At 47.7% G+C, this 26197-nt stretch overlaps 2 protein-coding genes across 5 annotated transcripts in view; both read left to right on the plus strand.

The window, feature by feature from the left end:
- The first annotated feature begins 12106 nt into the window (after positions 1-12106).
- RPL17 (ribosomal protein L17) lies at positions 12107-16494 on the plus strand. Of its 2 annotated transcripts, none has more exons than XM_083883835.1 (7): positions 12107-12154; positions 12507-12559; positions 12651-12691; positions 13929-14063; positions 14928-15026; positions 15756-15947; positions 16403-16494. In XM_083883835.1, exons 2-7 carry the CDS (start codon positions 12520-12522, stop codon positions 16448-16450), a joined length of 555 nt encoding a protein of 184 aa, XP_083739961.1. In that variant the 5' UTR covers positions 12107-12154; positions 12507-12519; the 3' UTR covers positions 16451-16494. The 2 variants fall into 2 exon arrangements, with proteins under 2 accessions (XP_083739961.1, XP_083739962.1); XM_083883836.1 differs by having other exon boundaries at positions 12141-12167.
- Positions 16495-17629: 1135 nt separating this feature from the next.
- LOC310922401 (UPF0729 protein C18orf32 homolog) overlaps positions 17630-26197 on the plus strand; it is an 85416-nt gene continuing 76848 nt past the window's right edge. The window contains exons 1-4 of one of the 3 annotated variants that reach the window (XR_014592418.1): positions 17630-17672; positions 18773-18859; positions 20557-20798; positions 21773-21924. Coding sequence is in view for 2 of the 3 variants with exons in the window: in XM_083882933.1 (XP_083739059.1) it covers positions 20571-20798; positions 21773-21847 (303 nt within the window). In the remaining variant the exon portion in view is untranslated. Of the gene's footprint in view, positions 17673-18772; positions 18860-20556; positions 20799-21772; positions 22565-26197 lie in introns of those variants that run through there. The other 2 variants (XM_083882933.1, XM_083882934.1) reach the window with 2 other exon arrangements.

The following is a 26197-nucleotide window of genomic DNA, read 5'->3' on the forward strand; positions in this document are numbered from 1 at the left end:
CAAACTGCGGTGAAAACAGCCCGTGGTATCTTTGTTTCACAGCCACTCCTTACCCCGCAAAATTTTACCTCCCCTCCTCAGCCTTTCAAATACCTCCCCTCTATGAGCACACTTCATAGGACCAATACTTCATACCCCTATGCAGGTTTGTTTGCTTACAGAAGAGGCTAATCTCCGCCAGGTTATGAAATCAGCTCACATGCTTCAGTGGCCTTACCCACTATTGATATCCTGTTCGATCCCCGTTGAGCTGTCTTTGTTGGAGGTAACCCCTTCTCCTACTCTTTCTAAGCTGATTTCTTAAGCCACCTCATTCAAGTCCCACATCCCCATGGTATTTAGATGTAGTAAAAATGACTGGGGGGAAAATAAATGGCAGCCAGCGAGCCCACTAAACTGTCTGACTATTAATGGTCCTGTTAGTTGCAAATTTACTTTACCACAAAGCCCCCAGCATGTAATCCTTAGATGAATGCCTTTGATTGTGAGGGAATATTTACAGCTGACCCTGCCAGCAGTCTGCAAACCTGCAATGGGCCTCCTGTCCCACATTAAATCCGCTGGCATCTGTTCCTGGGTTCTTATCAAACACATGCTCTGTTGGTGCAGTGTTTGGGCTGTAGCGCTCGCGGATACGGTGGGCCTTGAAGAATAAATCCCCACATTCCTGAGAAATGCTAATTCTTGTGAGCGTTGTCACACAGGGTTACAGTTTGTACCTGTCTCCAGGCATCGCCATCCACTGGGAGGTTTCCAGGAGGCTTTGATCCCTGCTGGCTGCCCCCTCCCCATGGCGGGACCCTGGTCCTGCCTCTGGACCACCCTTCACCACAGACAAAATTCTTCTTCCTGCTTCAAACTTCTGCCGTTTTCCTGGATGTATAAGAGCAACAGGAATGATTTTTATGATGGTTTTTCTCTCTCTTCGCCCCCTGCCCACATCTTGCATGAGTTCCTGGGTTGCTGTGAGACCTTCAAGTGATCTTGCCCTCCTTTAGCCCCAGCAGGGCTGTGCAGCAGCTCAGGCTGGAAGCCAGAGAGAGCTCTGTGTGTCCTGACGCCTGTTTGCTGTGCCCAAGCAGACAAGTGGAATTCAGCTTGTCATTCCCAGCATGTCTCGTGCTCCGTGAGACGGATCCAGGCTGCTTTGTGTCAGACAGAAGGCCCGGTGGTGTGTGGTGGGCTTGCTCCATCTACTCTGCAGACAAGGATGCCTTTAGGTCTGTGCCGAGGAATTACGTGTATTTTCTCTCTTCTTACGCTTTCACACAAAATTCACGGCTTTCCATCCAAGCTGGATGAATGCTGAGCGTGTCTGGGCTTGAACACAGACCTGGAGCCAAGACCATTGGCAGTGCAGAGGGGTTGTGGGTGGCCAGAGGGATATTTGCTTCTGCTCTTTTCTGAGGTCCTGTTGTGGTGGGATTGGAGAAACATCTCAGAAGTTTTGATTACTTGATCCTTCAGTGATTACTTGATCCTTCAGCTCATGGACAGTAAGGCCTCAATAGAGCTTAAGTCTCCTGCATCCAGCAAAGAAAAATAGTAAAATAAGATGAGCCTGGGACTGCTAGGGAGTCAAGAGAGGAAATTGGTAGGGCAGCTGTTTGATTTAGGGATTTCTTTAGAGTGCATATCCTTATCCAAATGCTTTTTCTTCAAATCTGCAGGAATGTTTGGCCCAAGTGTGGAGTGGATGTGGTAGTACCACCAGTGAGGTGAGCCCAAAGCTCAGCTGGGCTTCAGTGCCAGCAGAGACTGTAAGAACTGGCAGAGCAAGCAGTCACTCTTCTGCCCACTGAAATGGGTCTTTGGACTGGGCAGAGCTCTGGCTTTGGGATTATTTCTGGCAATTAGCACGTAAAAAATCTTGGAGTTTGGCATTTTGGCAGAATAATGAGTAAACTGACATCTCCTTCTTTTCTGAAAACTCTCCAGACTAATGCCCAAACCAGTTGTCTGGAGGCAGGTTGGAAAGGGCTTGGAGCAACCTCATCTAGTGGAATATGTCCCTGCTCATGGCGGGGGCTTTGGAAACAGATGGATCTTTGATTTACACTCAAACCCATTCTATTATTCTATTACTAATTTTCAACGCTCCTAAATCCACTTTAAATCTACCTCAGGCTTTCAAAACTGATCCTGTAAATCTGGATGGACACCAAACCCATGAAACTCTGAGCATGCCACCCCACTTCCAGTGTCTACTGGAAAGAAAACAAGGTTATTTTATTAAAACCAATTAATTTGTCGCTTACTTTAGCAAAGCCCTGTAAAAACATAGGTTAGTTCTCACCATTATTGTTAATTTGTACCCAAGCTTTGTGGTTGCAAATCTTGGGTAATTGTTTTTTTCCTGGGTGGTTGTTGTGTCAGCTCACACAAGTTCTTCATCTATTTCTGGTCCTGATTGCTGATTCAGTGGGTGTTTGGGAGACCCTGTGGCAGTATTTCACTGTGATTCACACACTGAAGAGCAATCGTATTTTAAACCACAAACACAGACTTTACGCACCAGCCTTTGTGTGAGGAAAAAGGGTGACAAACAGCTTGAGGACAGGAATAAGCTGCACAAGATGTGGCTGTGGATCGTCAAGGTCAGCGTCATTTGTTCTCCAGCACCTTGTTCTTCCTTTATCCTCCCCTTTGAATCATTTGTTTTCCCCAATCCATAAAGTGTAGAGATGGGATCTGCATGAGACAGGGGAAAAGCCTTAAGTCACCTCGGAAATACAGGGAGTCTCCTGCTTTTCTTAGAAGTTGACTTTACTTACACCAACAGTATTACTCATTCTGTTTTAACCAGGTTGCACATTTTACTTCAATAACTCATCCCTGAATCCATTCTTGTTACTCAATGTCTCAATGAAAAGGACACCTACCACATCTGTTTGCAGTCTGCAGTGGAATGATGGGATGCTGGTCCTCATCAGGTACTGTTTCACCTTCTGGCCATTTATTCCTAATTGCCTAACTTCTCCCATTTATTGTGTTTATTGAGTGTGTGTAGCTTATTAGGAAGAGTCAAAGGCTCTGTAATTAATTAGGAAGCGTTTGAGGCATTTCTTAGTGCCTTGAAATTATGTTGCTCTTTGTAATGTACAGATGCTGTTGAGATTCATCACAGGACTTCCCAGTCCAAGGCCAGACAGGCAGAAGGACTGCAGTGATGGCATAGGATAAACAAAAAAGCTTCCCAGTAGAGGTCAGGTATACCCTGGGCTGATCCCCAGTGTGGGCAGCAGGACAGGAGGGGGATTGTGCCCCTGTGCCCCTGTGCTCAGGTCAGAGCCCACCTGCAGAGCTGCCCCAGCCCTGCCTCCAACAGCACAAGGACGTGGAGCTGCTGCAGCCAGGCCAGAGGAGGCCACGGAGATGCTGCCAGGGCTGGAGCCCCTCTGCTCTGGAGCCAGCCTGGGACACCTGGGGCTCTTCACCTGCACAAGAGAAGGCTCCAGGCAGAGCTCACAGCCCCTGCCAGGGCCTCAAGGGGCTCCAGGAGAGCTGCACAGGCACTGGGGACAAGGCCTGCAGGGACAGGACACAGGCAGTGGCTTGGCAGGGCCAGATGGGATGTGGGGCAGGAATTGGTGGCTGTGAGGGTGGGGAGGCCCTGGCACAAGGTGCCCAGAGCAGCTGTGGCTGCCCCTGGATCCCTGGCAGTGTCCAAGGCCAAGCAGGAGCAACCTGGGACAGTGTAAGGTGTCCCTGCCCAGGGCAGGGGGTGAAATGAGAGGATTTTAAGATCTCTTCCAACTCAAATCATTCCAGCATTCCATTTTATGATACACTTTACAGAGCAAGGGTGGCATCTTCTAAGCAGAGGCTTCTGGGCAGGTAGGACAGGGGAGCAGTAGCAGCACTCATCCCCAGTCTGGGATATGGGCACAGGACCCATCCCACTAATCAGCTCCCTGCAGGGAACTCTCCTTGTGCAACTCCTCGTGCCTCCCCTTCCTCACCTGAGTGAGTCACAGAGCAGCTGATGGCAGAGGGGTGGGGGGAGCTGGAGGTGTGCTGCCTCAGGGGGCCCTGCCACAGCCTTGCCCGGCGGTCCCTACCCATCATATGACCTTCCCAAGCACCGCATGTGACTGGGCCGTGCACGCTGGAAAAGACCCGGCAGAGCGGAGCAGAAAGGCTGGAGAGGGGGAGGGCAGCACAGCCAGAGAGGATTAATAAGCTGGACACATAGGGAAAAGCTTTCAAAGAGAGGGCTTGTTGTCGGAGTTGTTGCAATAGCAAAGAGGGAAGTAGATGGATGACTCTGGAAAACAGGCATGGAGCAAGCTGGGAAGCAGGGATGACCTCAGAGGTGACATTTGGAATCAAAGTATTTTGCGTCTTCTGGAGAGGAATCGAAGTGGTTTGCGTCTTGTGGAGAGGAAAGTGCTGCAATCGTCAGAGCTGGAGGGATCAGAAACTTAGGAAGAATCTCTGACCATAAGAATAGTAAGCAATGACCACAAAAGCCACACACTGAGATGAAAAATGAAGACGCTGCAAAGATCGCTATGGACATGACGTTTAGATGTTCGGGACTGCTGTTTCTTGCTGTGCCATGAGCAGAAAGTTGTCTGCTGGCTGAAACTTTGGCACAGGTTGTGTTAATAGGCATCATCCAAGCTCATCTCCCAGCTCTGAGCAGAACTCTGCAAAGCCAGGTCCTGTCTGTGAGGACACTCCTGTCCCAGGTCCCTGCATACTTTGTCTGCCAGCAGGGAGGTGGAGAAGCTCCTGGAAGAGAAAAGTGAGTGTGGTTGTGGTGTTTCAGCTGATCCAGAGGAGTCCTTGAGCAGGGCAGCTGCAAAAACAGCCACCAGAGTCACAGAATCATTGAATCATTTAAGGGTGGAAAATATCTCTAAGGTGATTGAATCCAATGCCAACCCAGCACAGCCACATTAATAATCACGACTGCAACAGAGGAGAGGAGGAGGAGGATTCTTTGATCCATTTTGTTTTGGAGATGCAGTGCAACAAAGGGAGTTTGAGGCTCCGTTTCACAGTACAGGGCACACTCAGCTTTAGAAATGTTGACAGGATTCACAGATCAAGAGAAGCTGAGGCTGGGAAGGGCCAGTGGAGGCTTCCCAGACCAACCCCCCCTGCAGCTCAAGGCAGAGTCAGCCAGAGCTGGTTGCCCAGGATATTGTCTCTGGCCCACCTGCTTCAGGGTTCAACCATTCTCTTTTGTTTAAACAGAATTCCCCATAGTTTAATTTGTGACTAAATTGTGGGCAATATCCCTGATTCCAGGGATAATTTAGGTTTCATTAATCAAAAGCACATTTAAAGCAGTACTTCTTGGTTTTGAGTTAGACAGGTTAGGGCAAATACAACCCCAGGATGTAATTTATCCCAGAAAGTGTTTGTGATCAGGCACTTACACGATGCCTTTATTCACTCATCACAGACATTGTCCATTCCTGGCCACTAAAGCGAGGAACGAGCAGTCATAGACCTCCAATCTGCGTAAATGGGTTTGCTGTCAAAAACTGCACTGAATAAACACAAACTTCAGCTACAAGGTTACTTAATCACACAGGAGGTTTGTTTTACCAGTGATTCCCTCCTAGCTGGGTGTGTAGGGGGTGGATGAACCCGTAGCTCTGGACAATACGCCAAAAAAGTTGAGCATTAAGACAACACCACTGATTGCTGTGGGGTTTTTTTCTTTTTGTTTTGACTATGATGCTGGCAGGCAGGTCACCAGCAGCGTGGGGAAGGTGCTGTGGCTGATGGTGAGGACAGATACTCAGCCCTCCTGACGTTGAGTTCCCCAGCTCTTTCCTCCCCCTTGCTCTGGGTACAGCACACAAATGACAAAAAATATTTAAATAGGATGCGCAGGTACTCTCTCCTTGTAAAGAATTGCCTGTGTTTTAGGAGGACTCATAGGGAATCAAAAGCAAAACCAAAAGCATTTTGGTTGCTCACGTGTTTTTAGATGATGCACTTAGGATGAGTTATATATGTACATGTATGTACAGAAATATACATGTAAATATATGCATATAAATAACTTATATGCTTAACTAAGGATCTTCTGGCTCCCTATGGAAGCATTTCTTCTTGAAAGTCACAGGGTGGGATATGTAACATAATTGAGCTCTCCAAGTGACCAAGACAGAATTACTGATGCAGAGCAAATCTCTGATTAAGGTCAGTCCATCTTTTGGACATGCCTTTGTCTCTCTTCCATGGCGTGACAGGAGAAGGGGCAATGGCTTCCCACTGCCAGAGAGCAGGGATAGAGAGGATACTGAGAAGGAATTCTTCCCTGTGAGGGTGGGGAGGCCCTGGCACAGGTTGCCCAGAGCAGCTGTGGCTGCCCCTGGATCCCTGGCAGTGTCCAAGGCCAGGCTGGAGGGGGATTGGGACAACCTGGGATAGTGGAAGGTGTTCCTGCCCATGGCAGGGGGTGGCACTGGATGATCTTTCAAGTCCCTTGCAACCCAAACCACTCCATGACTCTACCATTCTATCACCTTGCTCCTGTGACTCACTGCCTGGGTCAGTAGATTTTAAGATGCTTGTGGAGAGCCCTTTAGCTGGAGAACTTGCCTACCATGTGTCCAGGTGCCCCTGTTTTGCTGACTGTGGGAGGAAAAGGCAAACAATGGGGGTGAGCTGTGCCTCTGGAGGAACCCTGCAACTGGAAAAAGGAGGGCAGGAGACCACAGCCTGGTCAGCAGAGAGGGTTTCACACAAAGAAGGTGCAGGCAGCTGTCTGATGGTTGGGAAAGCCTCAGTGTTTGCAGCATTCAAGCTGGTTTCAATTTAAAATGTCTTTGTCTTCAAGATTTTCTGCTTAAACATTAGGACAAGGAACCATTTGTGTGCAATTTCATGAATGACAGTTTAATATCCCCACATAACCCTTGGACTCCAAAAGCTGGGTCTCTAAGAGAAATGCCAAGATATCTACAAAAAAAAAAAAGATTTGAGGAATTGGCTTCCATTCCTGTGCAAGGAACAGGCCAGGCCTTCTCCTGTAGAAAAGCAGATGCAGGGTATTGTTATAGTGAGCTGGAGTTAGGCTGGGTCAGTCAACCCTGCTGTTTCTGTGTGTCACAGAGGGTTCAGCACAGCCCCTCCTGTGGCTGTTGGAAGTCCCTCTGTCAGAAGTGACAGCCCAGCCCCAAGCCAGGTGTGTGCTTGAGCCAGTGTCAGGCTGGAAGGTGAGCAGGAAGGTCCCCTGGCTGGAAATGAACTCCATGTGGTTTTAGAGCTGCCACAGACACAACCCCAGACAGTGAAAACGTAACTCCAGCCAGTCTTGGAGCTCACCTGCCCCTCTGGTCAGCAGGGATGATGACTGTCAGGGACATTGGCTAATTGTCACATTTGGCTCCCAGTAGCACTGATAAGGCTGCTTGTTTACCCACAGCTAAAGACACAAAAGGACTTACGTGAGGCAACACTCCTGTACCTGAACACTCCCCACTGCCTGCTGGGCCTTTCCACTGCAGGATAAGGGTGCAGCCCCATTCCAGCCCCAGGAGCAAAGCCAGAGGAGAGATTCATGGGATCAATGAATGGCTTGGGTTGGAATGGACCTTAAATTTCATCCAGTGTCACCCCTGCCACGGGCAGGGACACCTTCCACTGTCCCAGGTGACTCCAAGCCCTGTCCAACCTGGCTTTGGACACTGCCAGGGATCCAGGGGCAGCCACAGCTGCTCTGGGCACCCTGTGCCAGGGCCTCCCCACTATCACAAGCAGGAATTCCTTTCCATCTATCCCTGCTCATTGTGTGGAGGAAGCCATTCCCTGTGTCCTGCCCCTCCAGCCCTTGCCCCAAGTCTCTCTCCACCTCTCCTGGAGCCCCTCTAGAAGCCTCTGCTTGGAGTCTTCTCTTGTTCAGGTGAACAAGAGCCCCCAGCTCTCCCAGCCTGGCTCCAGAGCAGAGGAGATGGCAGAAACCTCTGCTGCCATTGCAATCAACCCTTCACAGGAGGCTGATCTCAGCAGCAGCTCCCAGAGCACAGTCCAAGCACAGCTGGGTGTTTGATGTCCCTGGGAGTGCACAGCACAGGCCCTGGGGCTGGGCAGTAGGACAGGGGAGAAACAGGGATGGCAGCAGTGGAGGCTGAGGTAAAGTCCTCCAGATTTGAGGTTCCAGTACAATTAGCTCCTTCCATTGCAGGAGTTTTCAAAAATACAGGTAAATTTTGGACTTCCCTGCTTGAATTTTCTGCTTGGGATCCAAAAGCTCTCTTGGAGTCAGCTCACACAACCCAAAAATCCCAGGCAGGTGGTGCAGTGGGGGAATAACACGGTGGAATCCCAACCAGGGCACAAGCTCAGCTGCCTCAGCCCTGATCCCAGCACCAGGAATGTGTCAGGCTGCCCATGAGAGCTCCTGTCAAGCTCCCAACAAAGCTGGAAATGTGCATCTCAGGGAAGGGGTCACAGCTTGAGGCTGCCAGAGCTCCAGGAGGGTTTGGACAATGCTCTCAGGGACGAGATTGTTGGGGTGCCAGTGTAGGGCCAGCAGCTGGATTGAATGATCCTGGTGATCCTTTTTCAGCTCAGGACATTCTGTGATTCTGTGCTAACCTCCCACCACTGCAAACCCTTAGAGGCTGAGCAAAGCAGTTCCACCTGTAGGGAAACAGAAAAATATATTTATTTTGGGTTAGATTGATGAACACAGGTGATAATCCCCATTATGTGTCAAGTTCTTGTGTCTCACACCTCTCCTCCAGCTTTCCTTGAAGGTCTCCTTGCTTTTGTGCTCTGCTGCCAAGAAGCAGCTGTGTGTGAAGGTGCTTCCCATGGAAAGACTGGGTTCCTGCCCCAGCAGAAAACAGAGGAAGGTGCAGAGGGAAGGGCAGACAGGATGAAGAAGAGTTGGATTCAGGAGAGGGGATTCCCACAGTGGGTAAGGCTGTGGAAGTGTTTGAGGACCTCAGCTTTAGCCAGTTTTAATTTATTGTACCTGGAAATCTAGTGCTATATACTGTTCCCTACAGAAGTGCTGTGGCTGCCCCTGGATCCCTGGAAGTGTCCAAGGCCAGGCTGGACAGGGCTTGGAGCCACCTGGGACAGTGGAAGGTGTCCCTGCCCATGGCAGGGGGTGGAATGAGATGATCTTTAGGGTTCCTTCCAAATCATTCTGTGATAAAGAGAAGAAATAATATTTGCCCACACCCCTGCATGTTTCAGTCTTTGAGATCAGTGCTTGAAGGTTGCCTGGAGACTTTGCAGGGAGCTTCCCCCAAACCAAAGAAAAATGCGCATTTTAAGGCAGGCAAAAGGAGAGCTGCAGTAACAACTAGAGCTCTTATGGTTTTTTAGCCATGTTCATATTTGTGATAGCTCAAATATTTTCCTCTTCCCATCTGGGTGAAATTCTAGCTGCAGAGCTTTGGGGCTTTTTAGCCCTAAACAAGAGATCCAAAACCAACCTCCTGCTCATGGCATTTACCTGGGCAGCAAGCTCTTCCTCTGCTTATTTCCAAACTTAGAGTTAAACCTGGACTCTCACACAGAGGAGGGGCTTGCACACCAGATTACTGCCCTCTCAGGAATATGAATCTTCTTTTTTTCCCCCATTCTGTCATTTTTTTTTTCTCAATGAGACTTTTGCTGCAGTTGGGCACCACTTTCAGGAAATATTTTGCTTTTATTGAGCTGCTTCCCAAGCAGTTCTAATCGCAAATGCTGCCTCAAATGGGAAAGGAAAAATCTTTTATTTCAATGAGTCAGTCTGTGATTATTTTATAATGGTGCAGTAAATACCAGCTGAGGTTTATAAATACGAATTTGAATGAATCTCTTCCTTCTGGTCTCCTGGACACTTCTGTGAGGAATGTGATGCTTTATCCCCATCCTGAGCTGCCACCTAATGGTAAATACGGTGGTGGCTGCTGGGATGAGAGTTAGACCCGATTATCTTAAAGGTCCATTCCAAACAAATACTTCTGTGCTCTCAGGTCAAGGGTCAGGTTCTGCTCCCTCAGAACAAGGGACAGGACAAGAGGAAACGGCCTCGGGTCATGTCAGGGGAGGTTCAGGTTCAGGTTGAATATCAGGAGGAATTTCCTCATGGAAAGGATTTGGAAGGGGCTGCCCAGGGAGGTGTTGGAGTCCCCGTCCCTGGAGGTGTCCAAGGAATGACTGGACGTGGCACTGAGTGTTCTGGGCTGGGGACAAGGTGGGGATGGGTCACACCTTGGACTCGATGATCTCGGAAGTCTTTTCCAACCTCAATGACCCTGATTGACTGAATCACAGAACCACAGAATATCCTGAGTGATGAAGTACCACAAGGACCATTGAGTCCAGCTTCTCAACAATCCCAGCCTGGGCACCCCTGGCAGAGCTGTCCAAGCTCTCCTGGAGCTCTGGCAGAGTCCAGCCCCTGGCCCTGCACAGACGCCCCAACAATCCCAGCCTGGGCACCCCTGGCAGAGCTGTCCAAGCTCTCCTGGAGCTCTGGCAGCCTCGGGGCCGTGCGCATTCCCTGGGGAGCCTGGGCAGTGCCTGAACCCTCTGGGGGAAGAGCCTTTCCCTGATATCCAACCTAAACCTCCCTGGCACAGCTCCAGCCATTCCCTGGGTCCTGTCCCACACCACTGAGAGGAGATCAGTGTCTCCCCTGCTCTTCCCCTCAGGAGGAAGGTGTGACTGCAGTGAGGTCTCCCCTCAGTCCCCTCCACCTCAATGGCCCAAGTGCCCTCGGCCTCTCCTCCTGTGGTCCCTCCAGACCCTTCCCCGTGCCCATGTCCTTCCTTTGGACACTCTCTGACAACTTTACATCTTCCTTACACTGTGGCAGTGCAGAGCGGGGTGGGACACAGTGTCTGTGATGCCCCCAGGATGGGGCTGTCCCTCCTGTCTCCAGGGCACTCAGGTGGTCAGCTGGCCACAGACAGGACTCCCAGCTCCCTTTCCAAGCTCTCCTGGAGCTCTGGCAGAGTCCAGCCCCTGGCCCTGCACAGACCCCCCAACAATCCCAGCCTGGGCACCCCTGGCAGAGCTGTCCAAGCTCTCCTGGAGCTCTGGCAGCCTCGGGGCCGTGCCCATTCCCTGGGGAGCCTGGGCAGTGCCTGAACCCTCTGGGGGAAGAGCCTTTCCCAGATACCCCACCTAACCCTCCCTGGCACAGCTCCAGCTGTTCCCTGGGTCCTGTCAGTGATCACCAGAGAGAAGAGATCAATGCCTGACCTTCCTCTTCCCTCACGAGAAAGTTTTAACCGGGATGAGTCTCCCTCCAGCTGAACAGGCCAAGTGCCCTCCGCTGCTGGTCAAACAGCTTCCCCTTGAGCCCTTCACCATCTCCATAGCCATCCTTTTGGCCCTAACAGTTTAATATCTTTCTTACATTGCAGTGACCAACACTGCTCACAAGGTGAGACCACCCCGGCGCGGAGCAGGGAATCCCCTCCATTGGGCACCTGGTGCCAGCTGATTTCACAGAATCACAGAATGTGCAGGTTGGAAGAGACCTTCAAGATCATCGAGTCCAACCCAGCCCTGACACCTCAACTGGATCATGGTGTCAAGTGCCACATCCAGTTTCCTTTTAAACACATCCAGGGATGGTGACTCCACCACCTCCCCAGGCAGACTATTCCAATATTTAATCACTCTTTCTGTGAAAAACTTATTCCTAATATCCAACCTATATTTCCCTTGACGCAGCTTAAGACTGTGTCCTCTTGTTCTGTCAGTGCTGCCTGGAAAAAGAGACCAACCCCCAGCTGTCTACAACTACCCTTCAGAAAGTTGTAGAGTGTGATCAGGTCACCTCTGAGTCTTCTTTTCTCCAGGCTAAACACCCCCAGCTCCCTCAGTCATTCTTCATATGGCTTGTTTTCCAATCCCTTCACCAGCTTTGCTGCCCTTCTCTGATTTCTTCACTACAACCACCCGCACCATTCACCGAGAGTGAAAACCCCACGGCAGCGCGAATACCCCAACGTCTTTCCCCCACAACAGCCTTTATTCAAAGTAACTCAGAGCGGGAACAGCTTTGCGAACCCTTCGCCCTCACGGCGAGACCCCGCCCCCGGCCGCCATCTTGGGGGCGGAGCGACCCACCGGGGGGCGGAGCCGTCCCGCCCCGAAATCTCGCGAGACGCGCGCTCGCGCTGTCGGCGCTCCCCGCCCCTTCCTCTTCCTCTTCGGCCGCCGCCCCGAGGTGAGGAGCCATGGTCAGCTCGGTCCCGCTCCATCCGCCGCCATCCGCCCCCCCATCCCGCCCCATCCCCGCCGCCACCGGCGGTCTCGGATGCCGGGATGGCCGCGACATGCCCCGCGTCCGCGGTATTCCCCGGGATGGCGCGCGGGAGGGCGGGCGGGCGGGTGTGAGGGGAAAGGGGTAGGCCTGAGAAATTTCGTGGCTGCGATGATGACTTTCTTAGGACACCTTTGGATGTAACTGTGAAAAGAACGCGTAATTTCTGAGCAGCTGTAAGGCGGTAAGGGGAGCAGCCTCCAGGTGCTGCGTGACGGTGTTGGAAATTTAATGTGTTTTAATTGGTGTTTTTCAGCTGAGCTCTCAAGATGGTGCGCTACTCCCTGGATCCGGAGAACCCCACGAAATGTGAGTTGCTGCTTCGGGAGAGTTCCTGTGGGATTTCGCGGAAGCCAGTGAAGTTTTGATTCTAAAAGTTGGTCTTTTTTTTCTCTCGCAGCATGCAAGTCACGGGGGTCTAACCTGCGTGTGCACTTCAAGGTAAGGAGTGTGTGATTGGCAGGAATTGCAAATCGATTTGCTGTTTTACTTCGATTTTTGTTAGCTTTTTGTTGTTATTTTTTTAAAAGAAGCCCAGACTGGTTTGGATTGAAACGGATTGTAAGGATAATCTCCTTCCTCTCTCTGCGTGGGCAGGGACTGAGCTCCCATCCAGCGTGGCCCTGGAAACTTCCAGGGATCCAGGGGCAGCCACAGCTGCTCTGGGCACCCTGTGCCAGGGCCTGCCCACCCTCACAGCCAGGAATTCCTGCCCCAGATCCCATTTAAGCTCTCTTTTTAAGGAAGTGTCTTTTATTTTTTAACTGTTAAAGGATTGCTGTTAGCATTAGCTTGCTAATAGTCTCCATCCACAAAAAAAATAAAGAGTCTGGATCCTAAAATTGTCCTTATCTAATTCCACCACAAAAGAGTTGAAGTGAATTTATCAGACACTGGACTAGTGTTTGGTGTGAAATTAGTCTCATTTCTCTTGCTCTCTTTGGTTATGTCGTGTTTGGCACAAGGACTTCAGTTCCTCTGGGAAAGGTTTAGGTGCAAAAGAGAATTCAAAAGTGTTACTCAGTCACAAAAACAGAACTTAGCATACCATTTTATGCTTTGTGTAATACAAACTTTTAACTTTAGTTTCCTTTTTTTTTTTAAATAAACAGGTAAGATTATAGTTAGAGCTGGCTAACAGAATTAGTAAATGCCGTTAAAAGGACTGAACTTTTATCTGTAATTTTTATTTCTAAGTCTTTTTTTTCTGGTATAATTCCTTTAGCGAAAATAAAATTGTTAACAGATGTCTCAGTGTTTTTTTTCTTGATTCCTGTGAGGTGCTGTATTTGATGTTTTAGTAAAAATTTATCCATCCAGATCTTGCTTTTTTACATTTGTGGCCACAGAGGAGCTATGAAAAGTAAAAGTATTTAAATTACAATTTTATTAAGAGTTACAAATTTCCTTGTTGGATTTAGCCACTAAGTAAAAAAAAAAAAAAAAAAAAAAAAAGAAAAAAAATGTGCTGGAGCCACACTAGTGTCAGTCACACCAAGGGTTAGAAAAGTGAGTAACAAAGAAAAAAAATTAATTATTTTTCATTCTTTGACTTAGGTAAGTGTTTTCTTTGTAGCCAAGACAGTTTTATCTAGGGAGGACAAGAGGACAGGTTGTGCTCATGCTGTGCCCTGGAAAGGTTTGACCAGAGGCTCTTTTCTGTGCCCTTTGTTGACAGAACACCCGGGAGACGGCCCAGGCCATCAAGGGGATGCACATCCGCAAGGCCACCAAGTACCTGAAGGATGTCACGCTGAAGAAGCAGTGTGTCCCCTTCCGGCGCTACAACGGCGGCGTGGGCAGGTGTGCCCAGGTGAGCTGGGGCTGCCTGGGACACAAAGGTGCTCTATAGATGTGGGTGTGGGTGTAGCCTGTCACAAACTTGTGTTAAAACATGGAATTACAGTATGGTTTGGGTGGAAGGGGCCCCAGAGCTCATTTCGCTCCAGTGCCCTGCTGTGGGCAGGGACAGCTTCCACCACCTTCCACCATGCCAGGTTGCTCAAGAAGGAGAAAACAATGGATATTAATTCCAGAAGATGCATCTACTTGGAGTGTTTGCATGTAGTTAGCAGCATGAAGTCAAGGGGTTAAATTTTGTTGGGATTGGTGCACAGTGAAATAGATTAGATTATAATCCATAAGATACGGGGTTCTTAGGAAAGGCAAAGATCTGCTGCAGCCAGGCCAGAGGAGGCCACGGAGATGCTGCCAGGGCTGGAGCCCCTCTGCTCTGGAGCCAGCTTGGGACACCTGGGGCTCTTCACCTGCACAAGAGAAGGCTCCAGGCAGAGCTCACAGCCCCTGCCAGGGCCTCAAGGGGCTCCAGGAGAGCTGCACAGGCACTGGGGACAAGGCCTGCAGGGACAGGACACAGGCAGTGGCTTCCCAGGGCCAGAGGGCAGGGCCAGATGGGATGTGGGGCAGGAATTGGTGGCTGTGAGGGTGGGGAGGCCCCTGGATCCCTGGCAGTGTCCAAGGCCAGGCTGGACAGGGCTTGGAGCAGCCTGGGATAGTGGAAGATGTCCCTGCCCATGGCAGGGGGTGGGACTAAATGGGCTTTAGGGTTTCCTCCAGCCCAGACCATTCTGTGCTAAGCAAGTTAAGGGTGTATAAAATGTAAATTGAGTTGGCCCAGGCTGAAAGCAGGACTCTCACTGTTCTCCTCTCATTGCAGGCCAAGCAGTGGGGATGGACACAGGGCCGCTGGCCCAAGAAGAGCGCAGAGTTCCTGCTGCACATGCTGAAGAATGCAGAGAGCAACGCTGAGCTCAAGGTGGGTGTTCTGAGCACATGGTGGTGCCATGCTCTCTGCCAGCACCCCTGGCCTGGGTGTCACTGACCTGGACAGCTGCTTGACACCCTTTTTGTCCAGAAAACTGAATTGTCTGGAGGTTTTGGTGCAGCTCCCTGTTTAAAACAGGCTATGTCAAGTTAAAATGGCAGCAACTATTTTTCACAGGGAAAAACTAAATTTAAATTTTTTTCATGTAAAAGGGCTGCTCAGATCTCTTAAAATCTGCAAAACTGAAATCTGCAGACTCTCGGTCAGTTTCTATTTTTGTTACACTGCTTAATTTGGCAGCTTTGTTGGCAGTGTTGGAGTAGTTGGTGACATCTTTGAGTAACCACAAAATAACCATGGACAATGATCCATCAGCACAATTTTAAATTATTTGTGATGTGTGTGGGGTGGTCTTTGTGATTTTAAATGGCACTTGCTTTGATATGTGCTCAGCTCATGACACTGGAAAACCTTCAGCTCCATGGCACTACCCAAGCCTGGTTGTGTTAGTGATAAATCTTTGGAAAGCTCTCAGTGCCCTGACACCACCAAGCCTGGCTGTGTTAGTGGTAAATCCTTGGAACACCTTCAGCTCCGTGACACCTCCAAGCCTGACCGTTTCATTGACCAGCAGTGGTGTCTGGGGCGATCCCTGATGTTTTTGCTGCTGAGGTGAGTTATTTAAAGATGCAGTCGGGTCACAGAGTCTGTTCTGGGCAGGGTCTGGACGTGGACTCCCTGGTGATCGAGCACATCCAGGTGAACAAGGCTCCCAAGATGCGCCGGCGCACGTACCGGGCACACGGCAGGATCAACCCCTACATGAGCTCCCCCTGCCACATCGAGATGATTCTCACCGAGAAGGAGCAGATCGTGCCCAAGCCCGAGGAGGAGGTTGCCCAAAAGAAAAAGGTACCTTGTGTCACGTTCTCTGTTACTGTAACACTGTCAGGAGACAGCGGGGTTGCTGTGATGACTATCTTAGGACACCTTTGGAATGCCCATGAAAAAAATACTAAGTTCTTTCTGAGCAACCCCGTTTGTTAATTTTCAACATAAGTGTTAAGTGGTTGAAAACCTTGAGAACCATTTTTTAGTTACACAGAGGGTTGGTTCTTTTCCTCCCTCAAAGCAGCTACAGCATTCCCAGACTCAGTGTGAGCCCTGGGTGTGTGCAATAAACTAAGTTCAATTTAGAGCCTGCAAACAATGTACTGCTTGTAGAGATCCCTGTTCACATGCAGGTGTGATGAGTGTATAATTTGTGAGGGAATGCCTAACAATTCTTAGCACTTCTTGTAGGTAACTTTGAAATGTTTTGGGAAGTCTCATTTCACCATTTTCTTCTTTCTTTCTTTGTTCCCCAGATCTCTCAGAAGAAGCTGAAGAAGCAAAAGCTAATGGCTCGGGAGTAAATCTGCACAGACAGATGTATATAAATAAAATTCTAAAATTTGGATTGATGGTGTTTGCTTTGCTACAAGTTCTGACCTGGTGCTGGGTGTTTCTCTGGGACAGGAGCAGTGAATATTACAGAGCCATAGTTGGGCTGGGAAGGGATTTAAAAGGCATACAGCTCCATCCCCTGCCATGGGCAGGGACACATTCCATTATCCCAGAGTACTCCAAGCCCTGTCCAGCCTGGCCTTGGGCACTGCCAGGGATCCAGGGGCAGCCACAGCTGCTCTGGGCACCCTGTGCCAGGGCCTCCCCACCCTCACAGCTGTAGGAGCATCCGTGGACAGCAGGGAGAAGGAACTCTGCAGACCTGAGATACTCTAGAAACACGTGGATTTATTGCAAGGGTGGTGGGTAAAGAGGGCTTTGCCTTCAGCCAACAGCCTTGGCTGAAGGGGAGCCCCAAACAGAGCGGGAGAGAACAAGAGGGTGAGAGGTAAGAGAGTAGGTAGCAAGAGGGCCAGAGAGGGCGTGAGGTCCTTGTTACAATCCATTATATCTCCTTTTGTGATGAATATTCCAATTTACAGTGACCAACCAGTACAAGACACACAATCCTATAGAATCTACATACAGCCTATAAGAACTACTACATTACCATGCTGCGTTACATTTTAAACTCTTAAAAACTACTCCTTGGACTTTAGTTTTTTGCTGCATTGACCTCTGGATCCCTTAGCCGACAGAAGGGTATTGTTCAATCCAAAGGGATTCTCCTTCAGTTGGCCAGGCTGTTGTCTTGCGGTTATATAGTAACAAAACTCGATATCCTACAACTCAAAATAAGCTTCCATTTCTATTTCGATTATAGGTTTCATATTTTCGGAATCTTTTGCTAAGCAATCATATTTATAAGGTTTCCCTGATTCATCTTCCCCAACGCACAGCCAGCAATTCCTTCCCAACATCGGACCTTGCACCCGGGCTCCGTGTTCCCGCGGGTCTGCCGGGGCCATCCCGCAATTCTCCCCATCCCAAATCCGGAATAATGGGGAATCCTGTTCCCGCGGGTCTGCCGGGGCCATCCCGCAATTCCCCCCATCCCAAATCCGGGAAAATCGGTAATCCCGTTCCCGCGGCTGGGGGCGGGGCCTGGCGCGTCACGTGACGCGCGCTGCCGCCTGCCATTGGCCGGAAGCGCCGCCCCGGAAGCGCGGGGCCGTTCCGGTGCGGGCCCAGGTGAGTGCGGAGCTCCGGGAGCCGGGAATGGTCCCCATTTCCCCACTTCCCACCTTTCCTGCCCGCCACATCCCACCTCACCCCACCCCGCACCGCCCGCGCTTTCCCACCAGCTGCTAACCCGGGTCTGACGGGCTGCACCGGCCCCAACCGCCCTGGGGGAGCGGAGCGGAGGCGCCTGGCCTATTCCCGCCTCCTCGTCCTTTATGGAAAACGGGAATAAACACGGCGGTTTGGAGCTTGTAGCCTTTTCCGACCGCTGGGAGCAAAGGCGTGCGGTTCTTGGGAAAGACTGATCAGGGAAACCTTATGAATATGATTGCTTAGCAAAAGATTCTGAAAATGTGAAAGCTGTAGTCGAGATAGAAATGGAAGCTGGCTTTGAGCTGTAGGATAATGAGTCTTAGTTACTATAGAACCTAAAGACAACAGCCTGGGCAGCTGAAGGAGAATCCCTTTGGATTGAACAATCCCCTTCTGCTGCCTGAGGGATCCAAAGGTCAATGTAACAAAGCAGAAAAGTCTAAAGAGGAGTTTTTAGAGTTTAAAATATAACCCATGGTAATGTAGTAGTTCTTATAGGCTGTATGGAGATTCTATAGGATTTTGTGTCTTGTATTGGTTGGTCACTGTAAATTAGAATATTCATCACAAAAGGAGATATAATGGATTGTAACAAGGACCTCACTCTCTTTTTTCCCTGCTCTCTTTTCCCTGCTCTTCTCCCTGCTCTCACCTCTGCTCTCTGACCCCTGCTCTCTGACCCCTGTCACCTTCCTCTCTTGCTCCCCTCTTCTTAGCCCACACCCTCTTGCTCTCCTTCTCTCTCTGGGGCTTCCCTCCAGCCCAGGCTGGTGTCTGAAGGCAAGGCCCTTTCCACCCACAACCCTTGCAATAAAACCACATATTCTAGAATATCTCAGGTTTGCAGAGTACCTTGTCCCTGTAAGTCACAGATGCTTCTACAGTCGGTGCTGGGTTTGGGGGTCAGCGCTGTCCAGGCTGGGCCCACCCTGAGGGCTCAGGGGGAGCAGAGATCGGATCTGACAGCCCCTGCTCTCCCTTCTTCCCTCTTTTATTCCTTTTTTCCTACTGACCAGGTGGACGAGCATCACCGACTCACTGGGGGAATTCATCAGGGCGCTGTTTCACCCCGATCCCGGGGATCGCTGCTGCATCAGGAGCAGGTACGGAGGGTTTTTTAGGTCGGGAATCTGGACACGACACAAAACGACGTGTGTTGTCTGCCTGGGAGGGAGCCTGGAGGGACACAGGGAATGGATTCCCAGGGCCAGATGAGATCTGGGGCAGGAATCGGTGGCTGTGAGGGTGGGGAGGCCCTGGAATAGAATTCCCAGATTTGCTGTGGCTGCCCCTGGATCCCTGGAAGTGCCCAAGACCAAACTGGACAGGGCTTGGAGCAGCCTGGGACAGTGGAAGGTGTCCCTGCTCATGGCAGGGGATCAAAGGAAATTATTTTGAAGCTCTCTTCCTACCCTATAATTCTGTAATACTGTAGTGATCCCACAGCCTGAGGTGTTGTCTCCAGCTGCTTTCTTCAGCTGCTGGATGAATCCACATTTTGTAGGAAATTTAGGAAGTTCTAGCGGAGACAGTATCTGAAATGTTTTTTTTAAATAGCTTTAAAGAATTAACTAATGTGTTTTGTCTTAATAAAAGATTCCTCTCAGACTTCAAAAACTACATTTAAACTGTATTTGAAGCAGCCAGAACAGAGCTTGGAAATAGTCACTTGGGAACTGATACTCTGTTTTTCCACAGAGCTAAAAGTCTTCGGGATGGCTTAAAAAAAAAAAAAAAAAAAAAAAAAAGAAAAAAAAAAAAAAGGTAAAACATGTCCCTGTTGAAGTGTGCACGTGTGCACATTTGCTTCTTCATTCTCCATCTTGGAAAGCTTTTGTTTTGCTTCTTGCTGTGAGAATTGAGATGTCAGCAGCCTAGAGAGGGGGACTGTGAAGGGCACAGCAGACTGTGTCTAATATATTGCTCGTCAGCACTGGCAGAGACAGGTCCAGCTCTAATTAACTGCTTCCTCTCCCAGCTGCTCCTCTCTACCTCCTTGCTTTGCTTTTCTGCCTTTTCTCTTTTTGTTTGGCATAGACTCTGAGGTGCAAATTTTAAAGACTTGTGGGGTTCATTTCCTAATAGTTAATTACAATGGGGCTGGTGTGGGTTCAAGTGAGGGCAGCAGAAAGAAAGTAACCCATATTCTAATTCTCTCAAATCCTGACTGGAATTTTTTTTCCCCTTTCCCACTGTCCCGCCCTTCAGTGGTAGCAACCCATTGGATGGATTTGCTTTCTGCTGTCTAATTTCTCCTTAAATAAAAATAGATCAAGCAAAACAAAACCTTTGGACTTTTAATATAGCAGGAACTGGGCTAATATTAGGCAGCTTGCTGCCTAAACTGTTTTTGTGTGGTTTAAGCAAAAACTCTTTGCTTCCTGAATTTCTTTTTACTTAGTTGCCTCTGCAGGACTGATGGATTAATAGCAAATTGGGTTTTTTTTGGTTTTTTTTTTTTTTTTTTTTGGTTTTTTTTTTTTGGTTTTTTGTTTTTTTTTTTTTTGGTTTTTTTGTTTTGTTTTGTTTTGTTTTGTTTTTGTTTTTGTTTTTTGTTTTTTGTTTTTTTTTTGGTTAAAATTGCAAGAATGTCCCCTTTGTTGGAGGCTTTACAACATTGGAACACGCAGCATTTTTGAAACTTTATCAGCAGCTAATCTACGATGAAAGAATAATCTACACTTGAACATCAAAGGCGTTTTTTATTTACTGCGTAAATATTATTTTCTCAGCTCGTGGCACACCAACACCACCACCTTAAGCTGTTCGTTTTTTTTTTCCCTCACCATCTCTGTTCCAGAGCAGCAGGAGGCCATGGTGTGCATCCCCTGCATCGTGATCCCTGTCCTGCTGTGGGTCTACAAGAAGTTTGTGGAGCCCTACATCTACCCAGTGATTGCACCCTTCATCAAGCGAGTCTGGCCCAAAAAGGCCGTGCAGGAGCCCCCAGACACCAGGCAGGGCACAGGGGACAGCGCTGGGGACCCAAAGGGACCTGCAGCCACCAGGAGAGGCCAGGAGGATGGATCTGGAAGCCACAAAGTAAGGTTAATTCACTTAATTCACGCGGCTGAGCGGGGTGAGACACCCAGTGGCGGCTCAGGGCAGGCACCGGTGGTTGGGTGTGTTTACAGATTTCTGTTTGCAGATATTTTGGTGCTTGTTTTCTTAAGAGACAGCAGTTACCACTAATATGCCTGCTAGAGGTGTTGCTAGATGGACATGAAAAAGTTATGCTCACCAGTCAGGTTGTGAGATCAGAAAGAAGGAAGTTTATTTTTTGGGATTTCGACTTACTATAATCTTTGGAATCTGATCAGGGATTGGGGGGATGAGGTTAATACCTCTCTGACTCGACTGGTCAACTTAAAAATCTATTAATTTGTCTTTCCCCCCTGGAAAGGAATGTATTATTTACAAAACGTCATTTTTTGTTTATATTACAATAAGTGAGAAAGCTCCAGTAGAAAATACAAAGGCTGAAAAATCAGGGTGACATAGAAACAGTTGCTTCAAGACACCTTCTGATCTGGGAGAAGTAGGAGTTGTGCCCTTATCCTGAAACACCTTAATGAATTGTTTATTTTCTTTTTTTTTTTTTACCAACTGGCTATTCTTTCAGAGGAAAAAAAAAGAAAAAAAAAGTCAAATATTTGGTAAATCACAACAGATGTGTAAAGCAGAGATTAAAAACAGCCCCTCTCTTCAGCCAGCTCTGCTGCTTATAATGGGGGAGGATGCTTAGTGCATATAAATTATGCTTTTATTATTCATTGTCTATCACAACACAAGGACTTGTAAATGTTGTCGCTGCCCTCATTCCTCCCTTCCCCCTGAGGCAGTAATTATTTGCAAATCTACACAGACACCACCACTTTTGGTTCTTGCCCCATATTTCTTCTTAGATCTTTACTGCCCTTGCTTTTAAAAGCCATTTTTTTGTCACCAGCTGTTCCTGTGTTAGGTGTGAAGTTCTAATTTGACATCTCATTAATGACACTGTTTTTTATTTGCAGTCTGAAAGCAATGGCATTGCAAATGGAAGTGCTGCAAGAAGTTCCATGGGAGTTTATGACAAGAAAACTGCTTAGAGGAGTTAATTCCCAAGGATTTTATTCCCTCACCTCCAGTATGAACTGCTGATATTCCTCTCACTTTGAGACTTTTTTCCTTTGCACATTTTAGAGGAATAAAAAAATTTATTGCTTGCAGAAGAGATTCTCTTTCGCCACTAAAATCGCAGCTGGCTCATTTGTTTATTTAAAATATTTGAAAGCTGAAATTCTTGTATTTTTCTCGCTGGAGCTACTTTGCATCTACCATCTGTTTGGTGTGATTAGAGTTTAGATTAAATAACTTAAGAATAAATCTATCTGTGGAAGGTAAATGTATCTTAGCATCTTGATGTCACTAAGTGCTAGTGCAGTACTTGAGGCTTTCACCCTAAAGGCTTTATCTGTTCTTGGTGAAGAACTGTGGACTGCATTGTGACAACAAAAGCTCATCATTTATCTGTGAAGAATTGAGATTTTTCGTGTCAAATCTACAGATGAGCTAAAGGAGTTATGCTATATGCAGAATTTACTCAGCTTACTAAAATCAGAAAGTCTTGATGTGCAACTTTCCTTAATTATTTTCCTTGAAATATTATGCCTTTTATTTTCCTGAAGAGGAGCAGCAGAGGCATGATGCAAGAGAATGTTGCTTTATGTTCTGTTGTAGTGATTTAAAATGGTGCAGTTCTGGCTTTTAAAAAAAAACCAAACCCAACATCCAACTAAAACCTCTTTAACCTCTTTAACATGCTTGTGGAATTTTCATTGTAATAAACTAAAATTTTACTTAAAAATGAGTCGCTTCATGCAATTATTACACAGAATTCTTAGTGTTCAGAGCTGTAAATACTTCAAGTGGTGACAAAATTTTTGAAAAGCTGGATACAGGCCCCAGGCAGAAGAAACACCTAAAATAACTGGGTTTATGATAAAGTGAACTGAGCAAGCTTTGCCTCCTCCTGGGAAGACGGATTCTACTGCTGACTTGCATCCCAACTGTGAAGGGTTTTAAGTGCCCCAGTGCTTAGTAAGGAATAAAAGTGGATTTCCTTAGTAAGGAATAAAATTCCTGCTTTTTCCTGTCTGCCAAACCAGGGAGATCTTTAAAAAATTCAAAATTAAACCATTCTAGCAGTTTTGGATTGTTCTTTATGATTTAATTTCCCTAAATACCTCCCTCAGGCAGGCCTAAAAATGCTGCACCTTTTCATACACCCTGAACTGTCACTGTGGTCCCGTCTTGTGACTGTGATTTCTCTCACCAGTTAATTAATTACTCCAGTGTCTAATTTTGCCCTGGTGAAGTGCCTCATTTCCTGCCAGTGCCTGGTTTGGTCAGAGCTGGTGTGGATTGATCTGCAGTGTTCACGGATGTGCCCCTGTAGCCACAGCCATCACTGCAATGGGCTCAGGCACAGACCCCTCCATGTGAGGCCTTGATTAATTAATGCTGTTTGCTCTCCTTTAATGAGCAATGCTGTTTGGACCCGAGTTTGGAATTGCTGTCCATTCAGCTCGTACCTCATCTTTGGATCATGGGATTATGGGATCAGTGTATCACAGCTTCCTCCTGGATCAGTGAATCCCAGGATCATTTGGGTTGGAAAAGACAACAGAGTCCAACCTGTGCCCAAATTCCCACCGTGTCACCAGCACAGAGCACAGTGCCATGTCCAGTCATTTCTTAGACACCTCCAGGGATGGGAACTCCACCACCCCCGTGGGCAGCCCCTTCCAAATCCTGACCACCTTTTCCATGTGGAAATTCCTTCTGATATCCAACCTGAGTCTCCCCTGGCCCAGCCTGGGGCCGTTCTCTCTCCTCCTGTCCCTGTTCCCTGGGAGCACAGCCCGACCCCCCCGGCTGTCCCCTCCTGTCAGGGACTTGTGCAGAGCCACAAGGTCCCCCCTGAGCCTCCTTTTCTCCAGGCTCAGCCCCTTCCCAGCTCCCTCAGCCCCTCCTGGAGCTCCAGACCCTTCCCCAGCTCCCTCAGCCTCTCCTAGGGCTCCAGACCCTTCCCCAGCTCCCTCAGCCTCTCCTGGGGCTCCAGACCCTTCCCCAGCTCCGTTCCCTGCCCTGGACACGCTCCAGCCCCTCGGTGTCGTTCTTGTCATGAAGGGTCTAAAACTTGACACAGGATTGGAGATGCCTCAGCCATGTCCAGTCCAAGCTGCAGCTCTGCAGCTAAACAAGAATATGTGTTCTGACATCCTGAGCATTGCTGAAGAATTGTCCTTTCCATGCTCTTTCAATATGCTGGGCATCTCATAAACAGGCCGTAGTTTTAGGGCATATCCACCTCTAAACATCTGTGGACACAACAAAAAGTAGAGCAAGAGCTTTATTGGAGCTCCTTTAATCTGTAAAATTATTCAGCCAATTTATGAAGTCTCCACAATTAATTTTTAAAAAGTTGTTCGGGATATTATTACAGAAGAAAATGTATTGAACAATAAGATAGAAAATAAAGTGTATAGTGAATTAGACTGCAGGCTGCAACAGGATTCCAGCTGTGTGCCAGCACTGTATTTAAACACCAGGCCTTCTGAAAAACTGCAAAAAAAACAAAAACAGGGAGATAATGCAAGTAAGATTACATATTTATGGTCTCTGGAATGATATTCCACTGCTTTTATCAGCTGCAGTTAAACCCTAAAGTGAGCAATGTACATCACAAAACTTTCTCTGTGAGGTGCTTTCACTGGAAGTCCTGTCAGGAGATTTGTGTTATAACTCTTCTGCCCCTATTCTTTTTCAAGAATAGATCAATAATCCTGTTGTGTTGTGAACAGTTAAATAAAAATCAGGTGAAAGCAAAGGCCCAAGTCTGGGTCAGAGTGCATGAGATCGTCTGCTGGGATGCAAAAGAGGGCACAAAGCCTTCTTTAACAAAAATAAGCAGCCAGAAATTAAGGAAATCCTCATGTAAGGGAATAATATTGATCAAGTGAGTTGAATTTAAATGAGAAAACTCCCTTGTACTCATTACTCATTAAAAACAAGATTTACAAGAGGTTTAGGTACATGATAGTGGCACATGGACATCTACCAGAATTTCCTAGACCAAGAAACAGCTTCATTTACACTGAAGACTTCTAGAAAATTTCAGAGTTGTCATCTTTAAGGGACCAAAATACTGCAAATCCAGTCCTAAGCATTAAACTTGTCTGGCTTTATTTAAATACTATTGATGAAAGATCAATAAATCAACATTTGAAAAAAAAAATCATTCAAATCAAATTAATTTGATTCAAATCAAAATCAAATAATCAAATCAAATAATTTCAAGAATTTTTCTTAATGGGAAGGTCTTAATGGGATGTGGTACCTTCTGTGTGTTGGTTTGCACAGGTTGCTGGATGCCAAGAAGTTAATTGAAAAATGCATTTTATAAAAATGCAAGTATATGCCAAAAAATTCTTAAATAAAAATGAATTAATTTTATGTTGCTGATTATTTTGATGGGTCTGATGCTGCAAGGAAAGGAAATTCTGGTGTGTTAAACTGCACACCATCAGCTGCTGAGAATGTCTAAACTGAAAATAAAATTTCTGATCCGATGACAGAATAACATTTTGCTGTTATTACCCAGATGTAGCAATCATATCCCAGCTGAATTCTAGGAGCTGTTGGATGTGCTGCTGAGGTTCTGTCCCCAGAATCATTCCTTCATGATTTCTGTACAATGGAGAACATTATTGCTGAAAGGACAGCAGCTTCAAAGGTTGCAGGTAAAGGAAATTAAGAGAAATTTAATTTACACTTAGGTTAACTAAAACCTCCTTCGGTGAGAAATAATTCTGTTTCATTAAGCTGCCCAAGACATGAAAGAAGGGATTATCTCCTTTGTGCAGTTTTCTGATTGTTAGAGCACACTTGCTGAACCAAATCATGTTTTGGCTGTAACAGACTGCCATTATTCCTGTTTTCAGTGAACCTGGCTGAAATTTAATTTAATTGAAAAGGTCTAGAAGGCCCCACGTTTGCCACGGCAATTCTTTGGCTTTAGAAAAGCTTTTAGGTTGTAGTGCTGTATCTTTCTTTCACTGTTGTTCAAGAATCATGGAATGTTTGGGTTGGACGGGGCTTTAAATGTCATCCTGTCCCACCCTCTGCCAAGGGCAGCGACACCATCCATTCCTCCCTGGTAGTTCCAAGCCCTGCCCAGCCTGGCCTTGAGATAACAATGAAAAATAAATTGACATGTTGTGAATAGAGATGTTTATACACCCCACAGGCACAGCAATGCCTGTTTCTGGCATGGGGATTTCTCTACAAAACCTATTTTTTGGGGCACACAGAGTGTTTTATGGTGGTGCTGTTGACCACACACCCCCTCTGTGGCTGCAGCCATCCCCACCCAGCGCTGTGGGGACACCAGGATT

This window comes from Zosterops lateralis (genome assembly GCF_965231275.1).
Source record: "Zosterops lateralis genome assembly, chromosome: Z".
NCBI classification, from domain to species: Eukaryota; Metazoa; Chordata; class Aves; order Passeriformes; family Zosteropidae; genus Zosterops; species Zosterops lateralis.